Source organism: Equus caballus, chromosome 9 (assembly GCF_041296265.1).
Source record: "Equus caballus isolate H_3958 breed thoroughbred chromosome 9, TB-T2T, whole genome shotgun sequence".
Classification (NCBI taxonomy): Eukaryota; Metazoa; Chordata; class Mammalia; order Perissodactyla; family Equidae; genus Equus; species Equus caballus.
This window is the reverse complement of record NC_091692.1, coordinates 24464448-24485310: the sequence shown is the minus strand read 5'-3', so window position 1 is coordinate 24485310 and position 20863 is coordinate 24464448. Positions and strand designations below refer to the sequence as shown.

General features: G+C 34.8%; 1 protein-coding gene and 1 long non-coding RNA gene across 2 annotated transcripts in view; one reads left to right on the top strand and one right to left on the bottom strand.

Annotated features, from left to right (window-relative positions):
* Window positions 1–20863, bottom strand: part of LOC111775081 (uncharacterized) — a 198561-nt gene that overhangs the window by 86185 nt on the left and 91513 nt on the right. The gene's annotated exons all lie outside the window — the stretch shown is intronic.
* On the top strand, window positions 3162–3609 carry LOC100629760 (small integral membrane protein 15-like). The gene is made up of 2 exons (XM_003365588.1): window positions 3162–3321; window positions 3539–3609. The coding sequence occupies exons 1-2, from the start codon at window positions 3162–3164 to the stop codon at window positions 3607–3609; spliced, it is 231 nt and encodes a 76-aa protein (XP_003365636.1).

The window sequence follows — 20863 nt, the reverse complement described above, 5'->3', positions numbered from 1 at the left end:
AGTAAAAACTCTATGCATATGACATTAAATAAAAAGAATCTTTGGACGGGGGCTGGCCCCGTGGCCGAGTGGTTAAGTTCGCGCGCTCCGCTGCAGGCGGCCCAGTGTTTCGTTAGTTCAAATCCTGGGTGCGGACATGGCACTGCTCATCAGACCACGCTGAGGCAGCATCCCACATGCCACAACTAGAAGAACCCACAACGAAGAATACACAACTATGTACCGGGGGGCTTTGGGGGGAAAAAGGAAAAAATAAAATCTTTAAAAAAAAAAAAAAAAGATTCTTTGGAAAAAAGTACATCAAGTAGACAAAACTTTGGTGGGATGTGACCTATATAACAGAAAGAAGATACACATTAAAAAAATTCAGAATAAGGAAAGAAAATCAACTAGAGATACAATAGTGATTATAAAAATTATAAACTATACATCAACGAATTTGGAAAACTAGATGAAATGTTAAAATTTTGGGAAGAATATAATATGTCAAGTTATTACAAAAACAGATAAAACTTTTAATATACAAATTTGTATTAAATAAAAATTAAAATGAGGATTTAGAGCAAAAAACAAAGAAAAACAAGCCCATATGTCTTGAGAGGTAACTTCTAACAGGTTGTTAATGAAGAGATTTACAAGTTGTTATAGAAAATACATACTTTTTTTTCTGAGGAATATTGGCCCTGAGCTAACACCTGTGCCAATCTTCCTCTCTTTTGTATGCGGGATGCTGCCACAGCATGGCTTGATGAAGAGTGTATAGGTCCATGCCCAGGATCCAAACCTGCGAACCCCAGGCTACTGAAGCAGAGCACTCGACTTAACGACTACGCCACCACGCCAGCCCCTAGATGATATTTTTAAAAAGGAAAATTGGATATCACATTTAATGAGGCTAGCCAAATCATTTATTTCAAAATCAACAGGGATAGTATATTAAAAGAATATACAAGTTAAAAAAAACTCACCAATCCCATTTTTGTCCATGAGGAATTAACTGCTGTGAGAATTACTCTCCCTACGAAACCAAAAAAAAAAAAAACAAACAGCTAAACTATATGAAAACAGAAAAGGTCTGCAATCTCCAAGGAAAGGGAAAAATAAGGTAAGTGCTATCACTGACCTCCCAGATGTAGTTTCCAGCATGCGGCATAGAGAATTGAAACCAAAACAGAGCTCAGTAGTCTCCCTGTGTTGAGCAGATAGTGACTACAATTCAGGAAACCAAGAAGCCTAGAACTGTGGGAACACGTACTTGAGAGGAGAGATCTACACAGAGAAATAGTTCTACAAGACTGCAGAGGAATCTCTTTGAGATGTCAGCTGAGTACTACTCTGTGTATACAAGAGATCATGATAAAACCACCAGAAAGCAGTAGACTGAACAATCTCCTGGGCTTTACGTAAGGTTGTGAGTAGTCTGTGCTGCCACCAGCCACAGTGAAGAGACCTCATAAGAATGGGGCATTAGACAGAGTTCTCATGAAGTGAGTCGTGCTTTCATAGTGAAACCAACTGAACACCATGGAAAAATAGGTTGTTTTCAACTAACACTAACAAAACATAATAGAAATCCTTGAAAAACTCGAACAGATCCCAGGTAACTTAACTGCATGCCAGAACAAGGCCAAATGTTTTTCAAAGGAGCACAAAAATATCCAGCATGAATGAGAGAATCCAGATTACGATAAAAAATTACCAGGCAAGCAAAGAAGCAGAATAGCATGATCCATGTTATTAATATGATCCATATTATTATAACATGATCTAAGACTGAGATTAAATTTAGTCAATAAAGCAAAGTCAGAAAGAAGAGAGGTAATGGGATTAGCAGAAAAGGAAGTTGATACTGTTATTATAAATTTGCTTCCTAGGATCAAGAAGGTAAAGGAAAATATGAACAGGATAAGGAGAGGAAAAGAAAATATGGCAAAGACAAAAATGTAACTTCTAAACTTGAAAAATAAAAAATATAAAATTAGCGACTGCAGCAGATTAGACACTACAAAAGGAAAGATAAGTGAACTAAAAGACAAAGCAATAAAATCTATACAAATGAAGCAAATAAAATGGAAATCATCAGTGACCTGTGAAACAACATCAAGCAGTCAAACATAGTGTAAGTGGAGATTTAAAATGAGGAGTAGGAGTAACAGGAAAAAAATTTAAGAAATAGTGACCGAAATTTTTCCAAATTTGATGAAAACAACAAATCCACAGATTCAAGAAGCTCCACAAGGCCAAAACAGAATAAATATGAATAAAACCATACAAATCAGAGCTCAAATTATGCTAAAGAAAAAACTTAAAAGTAGCCAAACAAGAATGTATTTTATACACAGAAACAAAGATAAGCACAACAGACTTCTCATCAGAAATGATGCAAGCTAAAAACACAGCGCAACTTTAAAGTGCTGAAAACAAGAACAAACATTGTCAGTATAGAATTCTATGTCCAGGAAAGTCACATTTCAACAATAAAAGTGAACTTTCTTCCTGCTTCTAATTTGGAGTTGAACTGGGAGTAGGTATGTGTGCCTCAGGCCCAGGGCATGATGTAGGAGATGCTGGTAGCAAACCATTGCCATGTTTTGCCTTGTGCCCAATGGAGGTGGACACAGTGCCAGCAGTGCAAGGCATGGCGTGAAGGGTGGAGCTCAGATTTCCAAAGACCCTCTGCACCATAAGCCCTGTCAGGTGCACTGTGGAATGAGGGACCCACACATGCATTTAGGCCAAAGGACAGAGACAAATGTAAACCCTATGGGCCAGGGGCTGTCTTGGGGGAGGGAAAGAAGAGTAAGCCAGGAGGGAAATTAAGGCCAGAGAGAGTGCAGATAGCAAGATTGCCACTACCTGCAGCTTCAGGAGCTAGATGGGGCTGGTCCACAGGTCAAGCTGTGTTGACCCCTTTTAGGTGGAAGAAGGAATATTTATTCCTGAAAGTGTGAGAGGCACTTTCATGTGGCCTTTCTTTCTGGGCATTTATGTCCAAAATTATGATTCACAGGAGAATTTAAACCTTCTCTCAGAAGTGTACATCACTAAAGGAAAAACAAACAACCAATGCTCATCTGAAATTGTGATTGGCTCACTGATAATCACAGAACAAAGTTACAGATGCCTACTCAAGTAGGCGTTTCCCTAAGACCACTATAAAGATGTTTGACATAAAGGCTTGGGCTGAGTATGTTGGAGAATGGACAGCAAAGGACCCTTATGGTTTCCTTACAATAATGCATTTGGCCCTTACGCCACTGTTCCTAGGAAGTACCATACTCTCCAAGAAATTAGCCAAGATAATTGAAGCAAGGGAAAAGGATGAAAAAAGAAACAAAAACACCAAGAAAAACTCACAGGGGCGAGCCCAATGGTGTAGGAGTTAAATTCGCGTACTCTGCTTTGGCAGCCCAAGGTTTGCAGGTTCGGATCCCAGGCACAGACATACACCTCTCGTCAAGCCATGCTGTGGCGGCATCCCACATACAAAAATGGAAGAATATTGGAAACAGATGTTAGCACAGGGACAAACTTCCTCACCAAAAAAAAAAAAGAAGAAGAATTAAAAAGAAAAAAATCACAAAAGCCAAACAACTAAGAAAGGACTGAAGGAAAAAAACAACCTCTTCATCTAGAGGAAACCTTGGAAAAATGCACTGTGGTTTTTCTTGTATTTTTATGACACTACTATTCAGTAAACAAAAGTGTAACCTTATGGAAGAAGCATGTTAGTAACTTTGAGTCTTGGGTGTAAAAGTTTGCTGGTGTCTGTTGACAGTCATTTAAATTAGCATTTACTATTCTACAAACTCTTTTTACTAGTTAGTCATTTGCCATTTGGGAGCCTATGTACAGAAATGAAAACATACTATGGAGAAAAATGAAGTTAGACTACGAATTCTATTCAAAAAATGGCTTAAACTGAGATCTTGTTCTGGAAAAAGAAAATTAGGAAGACAAAAGTCAGAATTGTCCTCTCTGAGGTAAAAAGTGTTTCAGCTTAAAATGATACAGAATATTAATTACATCTTGTATCATTATTGTTTATTTCTTGGAATAGAATTATTCCTGGCTTTTAAAAAATAATATTAATCAATGAATATTTCTATTTTTTGCATTGTTTTCCTGATTTTTAACCTTTGAGATATTGGTAACATAATTACCTGACATTCTGCATTTTTTCTTCAGGGAAAGATTTGCCCTGAGCTAACATCTGTTGCCCATCTTCCTCTTTTCCTTTTTTCTCCCCAAAGCCCCAGTGCACGGTAGTATATCCCAGCTGTAAGTTGTTCTAGTTCTTCTGTGTGAGCCACCATCAGAGCATGGCAACTGACAGATGGGTGGTGTGGTGTGATTCATATGATTTTATAGAGAGTTCTGGGTATAGCAAATTTTGTACTTATAGAACTTTTATTTTCTTTCTTTGTTTTTTTTGAGGAAGATTAGCTCTGAGCTAACTACTGCCAATCCTCCTCTTTTTGCTGAGGAAGCCTGGCCCTGAGCTGACATCCATGCCCGTCTTCCTCATCTTTATACGTGGGACGCCTACTGCAGCATGGCTTTTGCCAAGCGGTGTCATGTCTGCACTCGGGATCCGAACCAGTGAAGCCCGGGCCGCTGAGAAGCAGAACGTGTGAACTTAGCCGCTGCACCACTGGGCCAGCCCCAAAACTTTTATTTTCTTAGAGAAGACTTGTTGAGAAGAATAAAGCTATGATTTGAAGGTGACAGGAACAATTGCCAAACATCGTAGTAGCTTGGAATCAGTTAATTCTTGTTTATACTAAGTGAAATAGTTAAAATATCTTATCAGATGACTTGCTGATTACACAGATACCACTTTTGCCTTTTTTCTTTGTTTTACCCCGTGTGTTAGCGATGTCATATATTTGTTGCTCAAACAGTTTTAAAGTGAAAATTAAAACTTCAAGTCTCTTTTAAGGAATTCTTAAAAGTAACAATTAAGTCATACATCATAAGTGGTAAAGAAAGCCTTAAAGTTTGGAAAAATTTTGTTAGGCATCACAACAGTTGGAGTGAAAATAAATAAATTGTGTCAAAATAAGAATGTGTTAGAATTAAAAAGCTAAAGAATATTTCTCGCTCATGTTAAGTAGCATAACTAGAAGTTTTTACTATTAAACATGGCTTTTGTAAATGCATGGTCCAATAATTTTATTCACTGCCTCCTCTCTTTAATAGCTTATTAAGGTTTCACTCACCTCTAAGATAAGTTAAAAGTTATAAAAATTGTCCAATAGCAATAATTTAAAAAATGAAACTAGAGGCTGGCCCAATGGCCTAATGGTTAAGTATGGTGCCTCTACATCGGTGGCCCAAGTTCAGTTGCTGGGCACGGACCTACACCACTTATCAGCAGTCATGCTAAGGCAGAGACCCACATACAAAATAGAGGAAGATTAGCACAAATGTTAGTTCAGGGCAAATCTTCCTCAAGCAAAAAGAGGAAGATTGGCAATAGATGTTAGCTCAAGATAAATCTTCCTCAGGGAAAAAAAGGAAACTAGATTTTTAAATTAATTTGATACTTTTTAAAAATATGAAAGTGACATAAAAATTTGTTGAGAGAAACTAAAGATAAGAGGCACCATTGCCAGCAGACCTACACTACAAGAATGTTAAAGGAAACTTTTTAGGCTGAAGGATAAATGATACCAGGCAAAAATTTAGATGCATACAAAGAAATGAATAGCAATAGACATGGTAATATGTGAGAAAGTATAAAAGACATTTTTCTCATTTAACTTGAAAAATAGTTGACAGTCTAAAGCACGAAGAATAACAATGTACTGTGAGATTTATACGATGTGAAATTAAAATATATGACAATAGCAGCAAAACAGATGGGATGGGGATATAGAAGTATACAGTTTGAAGGTTCTTACTCTATTATATAAAGTGGCACATTATTATTTGAAGAGAAATTGTGATAAAGTAAAAGAGTATATTATAAACCCATAGCAACCTCTAAAAAGTAAAAAATAAAACAAAGAAGTATAGCTCATAAGCCAGTGATTTAGATAAAAGGAAATCCTAAAAAATATTCAATTAATCCAAAGAAGGCAGGAATTTTTTTAAAGAAACTAGGATCGGATGTAACAAATAGCAAGATGTTAGATGTAAACCCAACCGTATTGATAATTACAATAATATAAAAGGCCTAAATACTCCAAATTTCTTGTTTACCAGAAACTGGCATTAAATATAAAAGCACAGATAGGTGACAAGTAAAATGATGAAAAAATTTATACCATATAATTGCTAAATCAAAAACTAAAATGCTGGCATGATTATACTAATATCAAGTAAAGTAGATTTCAGAATAAGAGGTATTTCCAAAGATAAAGAGGGCTAGCGAATAATTATAAAGAGGCCAGTTAATTAATACATGACATACTAAATATGTATACACTTGATTACAGAACTTTAAAATACATAAAACATTGATACTACCTCAGAAATGAAAGAAGAAATAAACTCATTTATATTTGGAGATTTCTAAACTTATCTCTTGGTAATTGATAGAACAGCAAAAACAATCAATAATTATAGAAAATTGGAACAATGCTATCAGCTAAGTTTACTTATTTGATATTGATGGAATAGTCTACTCAACAACAGGAGAATATCTTTTCAAGGGCACGTAAAACATTCACAAAGGTAGAAAACGTTGGGGGCCATAAAACAAGTCTCAATAAGTTTAAGGATTAAAATGATACAGTTTATGCTCTCTAACAACAATGAGATTGACCAAGAATTCATTAGCAAAATATATCTGAAAAACCTATAAATATTTGGAAATTAAACATTGCACTTTAAACCCAAAAATCCATGGGTCAAAGAAAAAAATCACAAAGTAAATTATAAAATATTTTGCACTGAATAAGAAAGGAAATAGAAAAAGTGAAAATTTGTGGGAAATAGTTTAATCAGTGCTTTGAGGAAAATTTATAGAATTTAAAGCACGTATTCAAAAAGAAGAATTATCTAAAATCAGTGATCTAAGCTGTGATCATAAATTTCAATGATTATAAAGAAAATCATTGAAACAAAAGCTGATGCTTTTAGAAAACCAATAAAACTGATCAAAACTCTGCCACATCGATGAAGAAAAAAAGAGGGAAGACTCAAAATTGAACTATCAAGAATGAAAGAGAAGTATCACCATCCATCCTATAAATATTAAAATGACAAGAAAATAACATGAGCAACTTTATGCCAGTAAAACTAGCAACAGATAGGGACCAGCCCCATGGCATAGTGGTCAAGTGTAGTGCACTTTGCTTTGGTGGCCCAGGTTTGAGGATTCAAATCCTGGGCACAGACCTATACCACTCATCAGCCATGCTGAGATGACAATCCACATTCAAAATAGAGGAAAATTGGCACAGATGTTAGTTCAGGGTTAATCTTCCTCAAGCAAAAAAACGTATATATTTAAGAGGAGGATTGGCAACAAATATTAGCTCAGAGAGAGTCTTCCTCACAAACACAAAAATTAGCAACACATAAAATGGGCAAATTTCTTAACAGTCACAAAATCACACAATCAAGGAGAAATTAACAATGGGAATAGGCTCTCATGTATGTATTAACAAAATTGAATTCTTGGTTTAAAAAATAAACAAAATTCCAGATTCGGATGGCTTTAATGGTGAATTCTAGTAAATTTAAGTAAGAAATGAAAACAATACCATAGAAACTCTTTTCAAATGTAGACTAAGAGAGAATGCTCCCAACTCATTTTGAGGTTAGCAGTAACTGGGGAGCAAAACCAAACAGAGTGGGGTGGGGGAAGTAGAGATCATTCTCCTTCATAGATTTAGTTTCAAAAAATCTTAACAAAATTTTAGCAAATCTAATCAAAAAATCAATAAAAAATTATAATGCATCATGACTAAGTGGGCTTTATCCCAGAAATGTAACTTTGATTCAACATTAGAAAATCAATCAATGTAACCCACCAAATTAATAGATTGAAAGACAAATTCTTTCATTATCTCAACAGATATAGGAAAACAATTGACAAATTTGATAAATATTTACAATAAAAACCCCAAACAAACTAGAAATGAAAGAGAACTTCCTCAACCTCATAAAGATAAAATATAAAAAATTGATGGCTGACATCATAGTTAATAGTAAAACATTGAGTGTTTCTTCCCCAGATTCACAAACAAAGCAAGATGTCTGCTCGCATCACTTCTACTTAACATTATACTAAAGGTCCTACTCACTTGACTAAGGTAAGAAGAAGAAATAAAAGGCAAAATATTGAAAAGGAATTATGTCAAACTGTATTTGCAGACAACATGATCATATAAGTAGAAAATTATTAGGAATTTACTAAAAAAAACCTAGTATCTTAACTGAGTTATGAAGTTTCAAAGATACAGGATCAATATACAACAATTATATCTTCATGTACTAGCAACAAACAACTGAAAATTGAGATAAAATACTGATGCAATTTATAATAGCAAAAAAACCCATGACATATGCAAAGAGAAATTTAACAAAAATGTGAATATCTGTACATTGAAATCTATAAAAGAGAGCAGTTAAAGAGTATTTAAATAAATACTTTGCTTATGAATCCCAAGAGTCAATATTGTCAGGATATCAGATTTCCTCAAGTTAATCTATAGATTCAACGCAATAACAATCAAAATCCCAGCAGACTATTTTGGTGGAAAAAGCTGATTCTTAAAGTTATACAGAAATCTAAAATATCTAGACTATGCACAATAACTTTGCAAAACAGCAAAATTGAAAGACTTATACTACTTGACTTTAAACTTACTGTCAAACCACAGACATCAAAGTAGTGCAGGGTTAGCATAGGGATGGATGTATGGATCAATGGAACAGAAGAGTCCAGAAATAGATCCACATATATATGGTCAATTTTGGAGAAAGTTATCACGATGATTCAAAGGGCTAAAGTACAATCTTTTTAACAAATGAGGCTGAAACAAATATTTTTGCAAAAGAACAATGAACCTTAACCCCTAGCTCACCTCAAATATAAAAATTCATTTAACATGCATCATACACTTAAATGTAAAACCAAAACCTATAAATCGTCTATAAGTAAAAATAAGAGATAAATCATAGACCGCGTTAGGCTAAGACTTTTGAATAAGACACAAAAAACACAAACCATAGATAAATGTGAATAAATTGGACTGTATCAAAATTAAAAACTTTTGTTCTTCAAGGCACTATAAAGAAAACTAAAAGGCAATCACAGATTGGGAAAATATATATTTAAAGATTTGCATACAGAATATAAAATTAATTCTTCATTCCACTTAAAAGAAGATATACAAATGACCAAAAAGCACATAAAAATGTTATCATTAGTCATTAGGGAAATGCAAATTATAAATACAATGAGAGTACAATGAGAGATAAAAAGTAGATTTAAAAATAGCACATCATGATACAATTTGGATTATTCCAGGTAAGCAAGGATGATTTAACATTAAAAAATGCTCAAAAATAACAAGAAAACCTCAGTAGATAAAGAAAAAGCAATTGTTAATTCCTACATAGGATAGAAAATTAAGATATATGAATAATAAAACTAGGAAAAGAAAGGAATTCTTTAATTTAATAAAGGCTAGCTGCCAAAATTTTTACCAAACATATTTAACCAAAAAACAATAACAAAAAATAACCTTGAGCTTTTATGTTCTTTAAGACAAGGAATCAGATGAGTTTGATGAGTACCTTTAAGATAAGGGAGCCAGATGAGGTTTCTCACCATTGATAAGACAGGGAGCTAGTTGAGGATGCTCACTATCTTTACTTTTGTTCAGCATGGTAGCGGTTAGTTCCTTGACAAAGCAATTGGGAAAGAAAAGTGATGAGGCACGAAGGAAAAGACAAAAGAAATCATGATTTGAAGAATATTTGAGCGTCTTCATAGATACCCCAACAGAATGAGCAGACAAGCTAATACAATTCTTAAAGCCTAATTAGCCTGCAGTCTGATAAAAATCCCACCGCACCCTTTCTTTTGGCTTGTATTCAGGGTGAAATTGCAGAGGAAGATGGAATCCTATTAAACAAAAGGCAGGAGGAATTCATCTTGCGTTAAGCTTGGGTTCCCTCTGAAGGATTCCGAGGAGAGTCTAAGGGAAACAGTATCAGTTCTGGATTGGCTGTTGTTTTTAAGGAGGAATTGAAAGAGGCAGGGATTAACTAGGGATTGGGTGCTGTCTCATGGTAAAGGTGGCTACGCAATGGCGTATCTCCTGTAATTAATGAAACAAGCAAAGCAGATCTGGGACATCTTCGGAGAGAAAGTAGCAATCCCTCAGAGCGGGTTCTTTACGCGTTTTACAGCTGCAGCATGACCTTGGGAGATACAACTTGTTAACTTTATGGCTGACTTTAACTGTGTCTATCCTCCCGTTCTGATTAAGGGCAGGGCTGTCTTTTGCTGTTTCAGTTAGAGCTGATTTTCTCTCTTCAGTACTGGATAGTTTTTGACTCTTTCACAACTAAAAGAGGCCTTAGCAAGGTGGCAAGATAGAAGATGACTTTACAAATTCAATTGTTTTTCTCAATTTCACCAAAAACAAGTAAAAATGAAATTAAAGAAGTAAAATAGAAATTAAATATCATAAAAAATGGAGAATACACAAAAATGTTAAAACTCCATTTAATGACATGGAAGAACAGGTAAATAAATTATATTAAAAATATCTTTGTCTTGATTAGGATAATTGAGTACTCCAAAGACATCAATTCCCACTGCACCCCCACAAAATTAATCCTCAAATTCAAGTCAGTTTGCACCAAGATTTTTAGGAGGAACTTGAAAATACTAACTTTAAAATTCACATGACAAAATATCTATAAGTATCTAAGGGAAGTTTTTAAAAAGTAAACATAAAAATGAATTGAGAAGAAGAACCTTACTATTGCATAAAACCTACAAGAAAATCATGGCAATAAAATAATGTGGTATAGAAAGATGAATGAGCCAATAGTCATAAAACAGCATAAAGAGCCCAGATACAGATATATCTATTCATGGAAATTTGGTAAATGAAAGAGATGGTATTACAAATCGCTGGGGAAAGGGTGGGTTCTTTCATAATAGTTGTAGGGGAGATGGTTCGCTATGTAGAGAAGAGTAAAAGTGGATCCCTGCCTCATAGCATATGCAAATAAAAAGTTCCAAGTCAATCAAATACTTCAGCGTTAATGATAAGACTATAAACTTAACAGAAAAAAATGCAGAATGTTCTTGTCCCCTCAAAATAAGGAAAAATTTACTTTTCAGTGGGGTAAAAAGTAAAAATTTGAGTGCATAAAAATTAAGAATTGCTCTTTATAAACCATAAACAAAGTAAATAGATGGGGGAAGTTATTTACTTCACTAAAAATCTTTTTAAAATAATTTATATTAATATAAATATATTTACATTATATATTAAAGATGTATATTATTATAAATAATATAAAATAGTAAATAAACTGCAATGAAATAATACAGTCATGCATCACTTAACAATGAGAATATATTCTGAAAAATGCTTCAGGATATTTCATCATTGTACAAACATCGTAGAATGTACTTACATAAACCTAGGTGGTATAACCTACTACACACCTAGGCTGCATAGTACTAATCTTATGGGGCCACTGTCATATATTTGGTTGGTACTTGACCAAAACATTTTTATGCAGCACATGACTGTATTTAGAAATGGAATTATTTGCATTTCTAATTGTCCAATCTCTATGATATATTTGCACATTCCAAAATATCTGAAGACTTTTCTTCATAAATAAGGGATGCACTGATAGATCTCACAAATCATTTTGCATCTCCAATGTGTTGAAAAAGTGTAGCTCTCAGGAAATAAAAGATAGACATCTATCCAAAATCATGAGACCAAAAAAGAAGTCATAGAAAATTGAAGCATATAATTTGAGATACCAAAATGTGAAAACATTTCTACCATTTGGAGATTAGATTGATAAACTGAAAGGAGTAATACTCTAGCTGGTATTGATGCAGAATTCCTAGCATTATACTATATTTTGACTGACATCAGTTCTATAAATTACAAACTCTTATAGTTGTATTTTCTCTTTTCTTCCATTCTTAGAATCTAGTGACCCCATCATTGTTGAAAAATACTAAAAACAATTAAGTATAGAAATCATAAGCTGAATATTGGTGGAAAAATATGAGAGTTTGACATCAGTCTGCTTTGTGGGGAAAGAATGTGTCTTTTCATTAATTTCTGCTTCATAGAAGACAATGATACAATTATTGCATGGAAGCCAAAAAGCAAATCAAATGTTTAAACATTTTGCAACTTTCAGCCTCGTTGGCAAGGATGCTTTTATCTTTTGTCTTGTTGTTCTTAGCTTAAAGCATCCTGTCTCCTTCAACAAAAATGTTTGACAGCTGATATTTTGTTGTTTTACTTCTACTTCAACTGCTAATTGCATATTTACAATCCTTCAATCAGAGGAAAAGAGAAACAGATTAGAAAAATTTTCTATCTGTCAACAGAACTATGTGCTATAATGAAACATCTACTCATTAAATATAGAGAACTTCATGGCATCAATAATAAGTGTTATAAAGAGCACAAAGATATTATTAATTCTAAAGGAATGCAGGACTTAAAAACAATAAGTCATTTTGACAGTTGCTATGAAGACTATTACCAAATGTTATGTTTACTTGACTAGCTCAATTTATAAAACAAGACCTACAAAAACTCTACAGTTTAATCAATGGAGATGTTATTATAAACAACTGCTAATGGACTGAAGCTTTGCTTCCCTTCTTAATGATTGAATTGTGACTGTTTTTAAAAATTCGGGTAATTACTAGTGTGGACAATTTATGTGCATTTTTAAAGGAACCTTAAATCAATGAAATAAAACTGTAGAACAGATTTAATGAGAGCTTAAATGTTTCTTTTTTAAGTTAAATTAAGCTAAAGATGCAAGACTCTTTAAATAGAGTATGTGATTACCTTTTCAGGGAGAATTCACAAAGGTATTTGTTTATCATGCAAATTGAGGAACAATAGTAGATTTAAATCCCCAACCATAATCATTGATTAAATTTCTCTGTATATCTCATGAAAATTCAATTCAGAATCCTAGGAAATAGTATTTTATCTTTGATTGGATTTTACTTAGTTAAAAGAAAAACAGTTGAAGGATTTGATTGTCTAAATAATCTAAGAGATTAGATAATGGATTGGGTATAGTTTAGGGAGAGATACTGTTTTTTAAATTTTTATTTTTTATTTTGATTAACTCATATGGAAAGTAGGTTTCAGTGATAATATTAACTTTTTAAAAATATAAGTTATTCTTTCTTACATTTATTATATAAATATATTTTGAAGTCCTTCTTTTGTATTAACTTTTGTAGGCAGTAAAGGAGAAGGATTACACTGAAAAATATATACTTGATTTATGGTCCTATGAATTGACTTATGAAACATTTCATAACATTTATATGCATGTGTTCATTTGTGGAGGTATGTGGACATGTGTGGGTCTGTGTGTATAAGTAGTTTGTGTATGTGAGCATGTGTGTCTGAAGGAGTGTTTGTATGTGTGAATTCACGTGAAAATGTGTTTGTTTGAGAGTATATGTGTTGTGCATATGTGTCTGTATATAAAATTAAGTGTGCATGCACAGATAAGTCACGCCCACATTTAGAGTAAAGGTAACTTCAGCAAAGTAAGGAGGTAATTAAGAAAGGATGAATACATCTTTTGATAATTTTACAGATATGATCCTACCAGGTGTTTATTGTTTTCTACTTTAGGATGATATCAATAGCCAATAAAAAAAAAAGAGGCACTAGAAAACTTTTGGAGGTGATGGATATTACCTTAATTGTGGTGATGGTTTAACATGTGTATGAATATGTCCAAACTCATCAAATTGTGCATATTAAATTTATAGTTTTTTGCATAACAATTGTACCTCATTAAAGCTGTTTAAACAAATAGCCAACCAGAAAAAGTGACAGAGGAATGGGTAGAAATCAAGAAAGATAGTAAAAGTAGTGGGAGTCTAGTTTTTGGATCTTTATGAATTCACTCACACAGACACCACACAAACACATACACACACATACACCAAAAACAGTTAATGGATAGCAAATTAAAAATCCTTGGATAACATCTTAAACTAAACTAAATGATGAGGAGTCCCCAATAACCCAAACCATAAAAGAGTGGAAGTGGAGACAATCTATCAATAGTCACAAAACCTGCTTGGTATAGCTTCCGTGCAGAAGAAAGTAGAAAAGGAGAATGGAGCATCTGACAGATCTGAGAACAGGAGAACTCCAAAGAGATAGAAAGAATTCACTGGAATATGCAGCAAGCCAATTAGAGAACAGCTGAAATTAGAAAGAGTTTGCCCATTGGATAACTGTAAAGAGTCTACAGTGAGATCCGAAGGGGCCAGAATGGCCAACCTTACATGAACTCTGGAAACAGACCAGCAATGTTCCCTTATAGGTCAAAGACACAAACAGGGAAGAAATAGCTGGAGGTGGAGTCAAAATTGAGCAGAATGGAAGAAAACACACATAAAATAAAAAGTCCAGATGAAAGTAGGGAAAAGAAACAGAGCTAGAAAAATCTCAGAAAGCAAGCAGTTATATTTTTTCTAACATTACACTAAAAGATAAATCTGGAAACTTTGCAAAGTCAAAAGAGCTAACTGGAGAACAGATCAATCTCCCATGCCAAAGAATTCCAAATATTTTGAGTACACACTCTACCCTCATAGAGATGGAGCCTAACTCCCAACTCCTTAACTGTAGGCTGAATGCAGTGACTTCCTTCTAAAGAGTATGGTGTGGAAAGGGCAGAAAAGAGCATCTTTACAGTGGAGAAACTGGATAGAAATTATCTTAGGCAGGTGATCAAGGTCAGCATCATCAATAATAAGTCATGATAATACATTGTACCCTTGGTATGATGTGATGAAAATGGCACTTTAATTCTGTAATCTTCCTCTCAAAATCCATCACCCAGTTTACACACAAGAAAAATACAAGACAGATCCCAATTGAAAGACATTCTACAAAATACCAAACTAGTACTCCTTAAAACTGTCAAGGTCATAAAAAATAAGGAAAATCTGAGAAACTGCCACAGCCAAGAGGAGTTTAATGTGACCTTAATACTAAATGTATGTGGTATCCTGGATGGGATCCTAGAAGAGTAAAATAACATTTAGGTAAAAAATTAAAGAGACCTGAATAAACTCTAAACTTTAGTTAATAATGTATCACTAGTTATGATAAATATATCATATGAAAGTAAAATGTTATTAATAGGAGCAATTAGTGGAGAGTATATGGGAATTCTCTATATTATCTGCATAAATTTTCTGAAAAACTAAATAGATTTTAAAACAAAATATTTATGTTTTTAAAAAGCTATCTAAACCAAATCTCCTTTGAAAAGTTTACAAAAACTAAATTCAAATATTGGCGAGCCTAAGCAATAAAGCATATTCTAACAAATTTGAAAGACTAGAAATCATATGATGTCTGCTCTCAAACCACAATAGAATTAAACTAGAAATCAATAACAGACACATAGCTGGAATTTCCCAAATACTTGGAGGTTATACAACATATTCCAAATAGCAAAATGAGTCAAAGAAAAAAGATCAAGAAAATTTTTTTAAAACATTGCACTCAGTGAAAATAAAAACTCAACCTATCAAAACATGTGGAATGCAGTGAAAGCAGTGATTAGAGGAAAATCTATAGCATTGACTGTACATGTTAGACAAGAAGAAAGATCTAAAATTAATAATCTAACTGCAGTTTGGAAGTTGGTGGCATAGCAGCATCCTGAACTGACCTCCTCTCACAGACACAACAAATCGACAACTACCAGGGAAACAATTTCTTTGGAGACCGATCTGGAAACTGGATTTAAAAAACCCTCCACAGCAAGGGACAACACAGACAGGAGTGGAAGAGGCAGAGTTACAGCCCTGCTGAGGAAAAAACCACGCTCTATCTCAGTGCTTCACAGTCAAGAGCCATCTCAAAGGTACAGAGCTTTTCCCAGAGAAGTGGGGGATTTGAGCTCCACGATAGGCACTCCAGCCGTTAGACCCAGCACAACAGAGATGAAATCCCATAATACCTGGCTTTTCTGGCTTTGAAAACCAATGGAAATGAGGCCAGAAAAACTATAGAACTTCAGAGTAAGGAAAACCTGCTCTTAAAGTGCCCAAGCATAGACTCACTCAACCCAGAAACTAGTACAAAATCACCAGATAGAAAAGTGCATAGTTCGATGGCAAAAGAGACTCACTCACTAAGCTCAAAATGCATTCTGGAGAAGTAGGAGGCAGCTAGGCCCACCTCCCAGGGACTGAGACACTGCCAGCAGCCATTATTGTGACCTAGTTGAGGCATACTGACACAGACACTGGCCTGCACTCTTGGAAACCTTCCTTTAGCATATTAGCTCAGGGGTCTGCCCTGCCCATGACAGCACCTGAGGAAACTGAGCACAGTCAGGCAGAAGGCAGCCCACCCCAGGGACTGACTTTGCTCATCAGCAAGCCTGCAGTGGACTTGTGCACCTGCAGCAGACTTGTGAGCCTGAGGCAGAATTATGGGCCCATGGCAGGCTTGTGGGCACATGGCAAGCTTGCGGGCATATAGTAGACTTGTGGCCATGGCAGATTTGTACCACTGACCATCACAAACAGCCACACAGGGGATCTTTCCTGCCTACCAATGCCTGAAACAATTGTGTACTGACATACCTGGGGCCATCCACACTCCTGAGGCAGCTGTATATTGGAGGGCAGCATAGCCAGTTCTTGCCAGAGGCCTGCCCCACCCAAAAGTGAGCTGACAATGGCTGTGAGTCTTGTAGCTAGCCTTACCTGAAGCCTACCCCACCACCAATGCAGAAGCAACTGAGGTCTGCAGGGAACTGCACCAGGGGCCTACAGCAATTATGTGCTCCTGACCCTAGCAACCAGACAGACTAGGGGCCTGATTCACTTACCAGCAAAACTATAGTAGTTGTGCACTATTAGATCTTGCAGCCAGCTGTGCCTGGGGCTTGCTCTTCCCAATAACGTGCCCATTGCAGCTGTACATGGCTGAACCTTACAACCAGCCAGCCCAGGGCTTACTCATGCCCCTGAAGCAATAGCAACACCCCTACAACAGAAGGGCACATGTAGCCAACACAGGGGACATTCCCGGAGCATTTGGCATAGGAGATGAGAAGGGAGCATGCTGCTGGACCTCACAAGGCATCTCTTAGGTAAGGCCAAATTTCCAAGATCAGGATATGTAGCTGATCTACCTAATACATAGAAATAAGCACAATAAAGTAGGAAAAATGAGGAAAGAAAAGAATATGTTCCAAATAAGGCAATAGGACAAATCCTCAGAAAAAGAACTAAAGGAAACAGAGATAAACTATCTGCCTGATAAAAAGTACAAGCTAACAGTCATAAGGATGCTCACTGATCTGGGGAGAAGAAAAGAAGAACACAGTGAGAATGTCAACAAAGAATTAGGAAATATAAAAAAGAACCAATCAGAACTGAAGAATACAATATCGGAAAAGAAAACTTCACTAGAGGGAATCAACAGCACGGTAGATCACACAGAAAAATAGATCAGCATTCTGGAGAAAAGTTTAAGGAAATCAAGCTGAACAGAAAAAGAAAAAAGAATTAAAAAGAATGAGGACAGTCTAAGGGACCTCTGGGACTACATCAAGCATACTAACATTTACATTATAGGTGTCCCAGAAGGAGAAGATTGAGACAAAGGGGCATAAAACTTATTTGAAGAAATAATAGCTGAATGCTATTCAGCTGGGGAAGGAAACAGACATCCAGGAGAAGGAAGCACAGAGAGCACCAAACAAGATGAACTCCAAGAGGCCCACACTAAGACACATTATAATTTAAATGTCAAAAATTAAAGAGAAAAATAAAATCCTAAAAGCTGCAAGAGAGAAGCAACAAGTTACATACAAAGGAAACCTCATAAGGCTATCAGCTGGCTACTCAGCAGAAACCTTACAGGCTAGAAGGAAGCGGCACAATATACTCAAAGTGCTGAAAGCAAAAAAACCTGTAACAAGAATACTCCATCTGGCAAGGTTATCATTCAGAATAGGAGGAGAGAGAAAGAGTTTTCTAAATAAGCAAAAACTGAAGGAATTCACCACCATTAAAATAGCCTTACAATAAATGTTAAAGGGACTTATTTAAATGGAAAGTAAAATCCACGAATAAAAATAAGGAAATTATCAAAGAAAAAATATCACTGGTAAAGGCAAATATACAAGAAAGGTAGTGGATCAACCACCTATAAGGCTAGTATGAAGATCAGAAAACAAAAGAACTAAAATCATCTACACCTATGATAGGAGGTTAAGGGGTACACAAAATGAAAGAGGTAAAACATGAAACATATAGCGGGGAGAGTAAAATTGTAGGACTGTTAGTAGAAGGTCAAACTTAAGAAAGCATCAACTTAATAAAGTTTGCTATTTACATAAGTTGTTATATATGAACCTCATGGTAACCACAAGCCAAAAACCTATTAAAAATACACAAAAAAAATGAAAATAAAGGAATTCAAACATAATACTAAAGAAAGCCATCAAATCACAAGGGGAGACACCAAGAGAAGAAGAAAGGAAGAGAGAAGAACTACAAAAATATCCAGAAAAAACTAATAAAGTGGTAATAAGTACACACTTGCTAATGGTTACTTCAGTGTAAATGGACTAAATGCTCCAATCAAAGGACATAGGGTGGCTGAAAGGGTAATAAAACAAGACATATATACATATGCTGCATATAAGAGACACACTTCAGACCTAAAGACTCTCACAAACTGAAAGTGAAGGGATGGAAAAAGATACTCTATACAAAGGGGAATGAAAAGAAAGCTGAGGTAGCAATACTTATATCAGACAAGATAAACTTTAGAACAAAAACTGTAACAAGAGACAAAGAAGGGCATTACATAATGATAAAGAGAACAATTCAACAGGAAGGTATAACACAGGTAAATATCTATGTACCCAACATAGGAGCACCTAAATATGTAAAGCAAATATTAACAGACATAAAAGGAAAAATTGACAATAACAATAATAGTACAGGACTTTAACATTCCACTTACATCAGTGGATAGATCATCCATACAGAATATCAATAAGGAAAGATTGCCATAAACAACACATTAGAACAGATGAACTTAATAGATATATACAGAACATTCCATCCAAAAACTAAAGAATACATTGTTTTTGAATGCACATGGAACATTCTCCAGGACTGATCACATATTAGGCCACAAAACAAATCTCAATAAATTAAAGAAGATTGGAATAATATCAAGCATCTTTTCTAACCACAATGGTAAGAAACTAGAAATTAACTCCAAGAAGAAAACTGGAAAAGTCACAAATATGTGGAGATTAAACAAAATGCTACTCAACAACTATTAGGTCATTGAAGAAATCAAAGGAGAAATCAAAAAATACTTGGAGACAAATGAAAATATGACATACCAAAATCTATGGGATGCAGCAAAAGTGGTACAAAGAGGGAATTTTATAGCAATATAGGCCTACCTCAAGAAACAGAAAAAAATCTCAGATAAACAATGTAATGGTGCACCTAAAGGAACTAGAAAAGGAACAAACAGAGCCCAAAATCAGTAGAAGGACAGAAATAAAAAGTCAGAGCAGAAATAAATGAAATAAAGACTATAAAGACAATAGGAAAGATCAATGAAATATAAGAGTTGCTTCTTTGAAAAGACAAAGAAAACTGACAAACCTTTAGCTGTACTTACCAAGAAAAAAGGAGAAAAGGCTCAAATAAATAAAATCAGAAATGAAAGAGGAGAAATCACAACAGATACCACAGAAATACAAAGGATTTTAAGACAATAAAATAAAAAGCTATATGCCAACAAATTGGATAATCTAGAAGAAAACGATAAATTCTTAGAATTATATGACCTTCCAAACTAAATCAAGAAGAGATAGAGAATCTGAATAGATAAATCACTAGTAAGGAAATTGAAACAGTAATCAAAAGCCTCCTAAAAAACAAAAGTCCAAGACCAGACATCTTCTCCAGTGAAGTCTACCAAACATTCAAAGAAAATTTAGTATCTATCCTTCTCAAACTCAATTTTCAAAGAATTGAAGAGGAGGAAATACTTTCTAACTCTCTATACAAGGCCAACATCACTCTGATACCAAAAGCAGACAAGGATGACATAAAAAAACAAAATTACAGGCCAAGATCAGTGATGAATACTGATGCAAAAATCCTCAAGAAATATTAGTTAGTCAAATACAACACATTAATCCATGATCAAGTGGGATTTATTCTAGGGATATCAGGATGGTTCAACGTCTGCAAATCAATCAAAGTGATACACCACATTAACAAAATGAAGAATAAAAACCACATGATCATCTCAATAGATGCAGAGAAAAGATTCAAGAAGATACAGCATCCATTTAATGATAAAAACTCTTGGGCCAGCCCTGGTGGCTTAGTGGTTAAGTTCAGCACACTCCACTTTGGTGGCCCGGGTTTCTTGGGCACAGTTCTACACTGCTCATCTATCAATGGCCATGCTGTGATGGCAGCTTACATACAAAATAAAGGAAGATTGGCAACAGATGTTAGCTCGAGTTGAATCTTCCTCAGTAAAAAAACAAAAAAAACCACTCTGAATAAAATGGGTATAGAAGGAAGGTATCACATAATAAAGACTATATATGACAAACT

Excerpts from the sequence above, each read along its gene's own strand:
- LOC100629760 (XM_003365588.1), top strand. The coding sequence starts at position 3,162 with ATGTTTGACATAAAGGCTTGGGCTGAGTATGTTGGAGAATGGACAGCA. Across the intron at positions 3,322-3,538 it reads AATTGAAGCAAGGGAAAAGG|ACCAAAAAAAAAAAAGAAGA; the intron begins ATGAAAAAAGAA and ends ACAAACTTCCTC.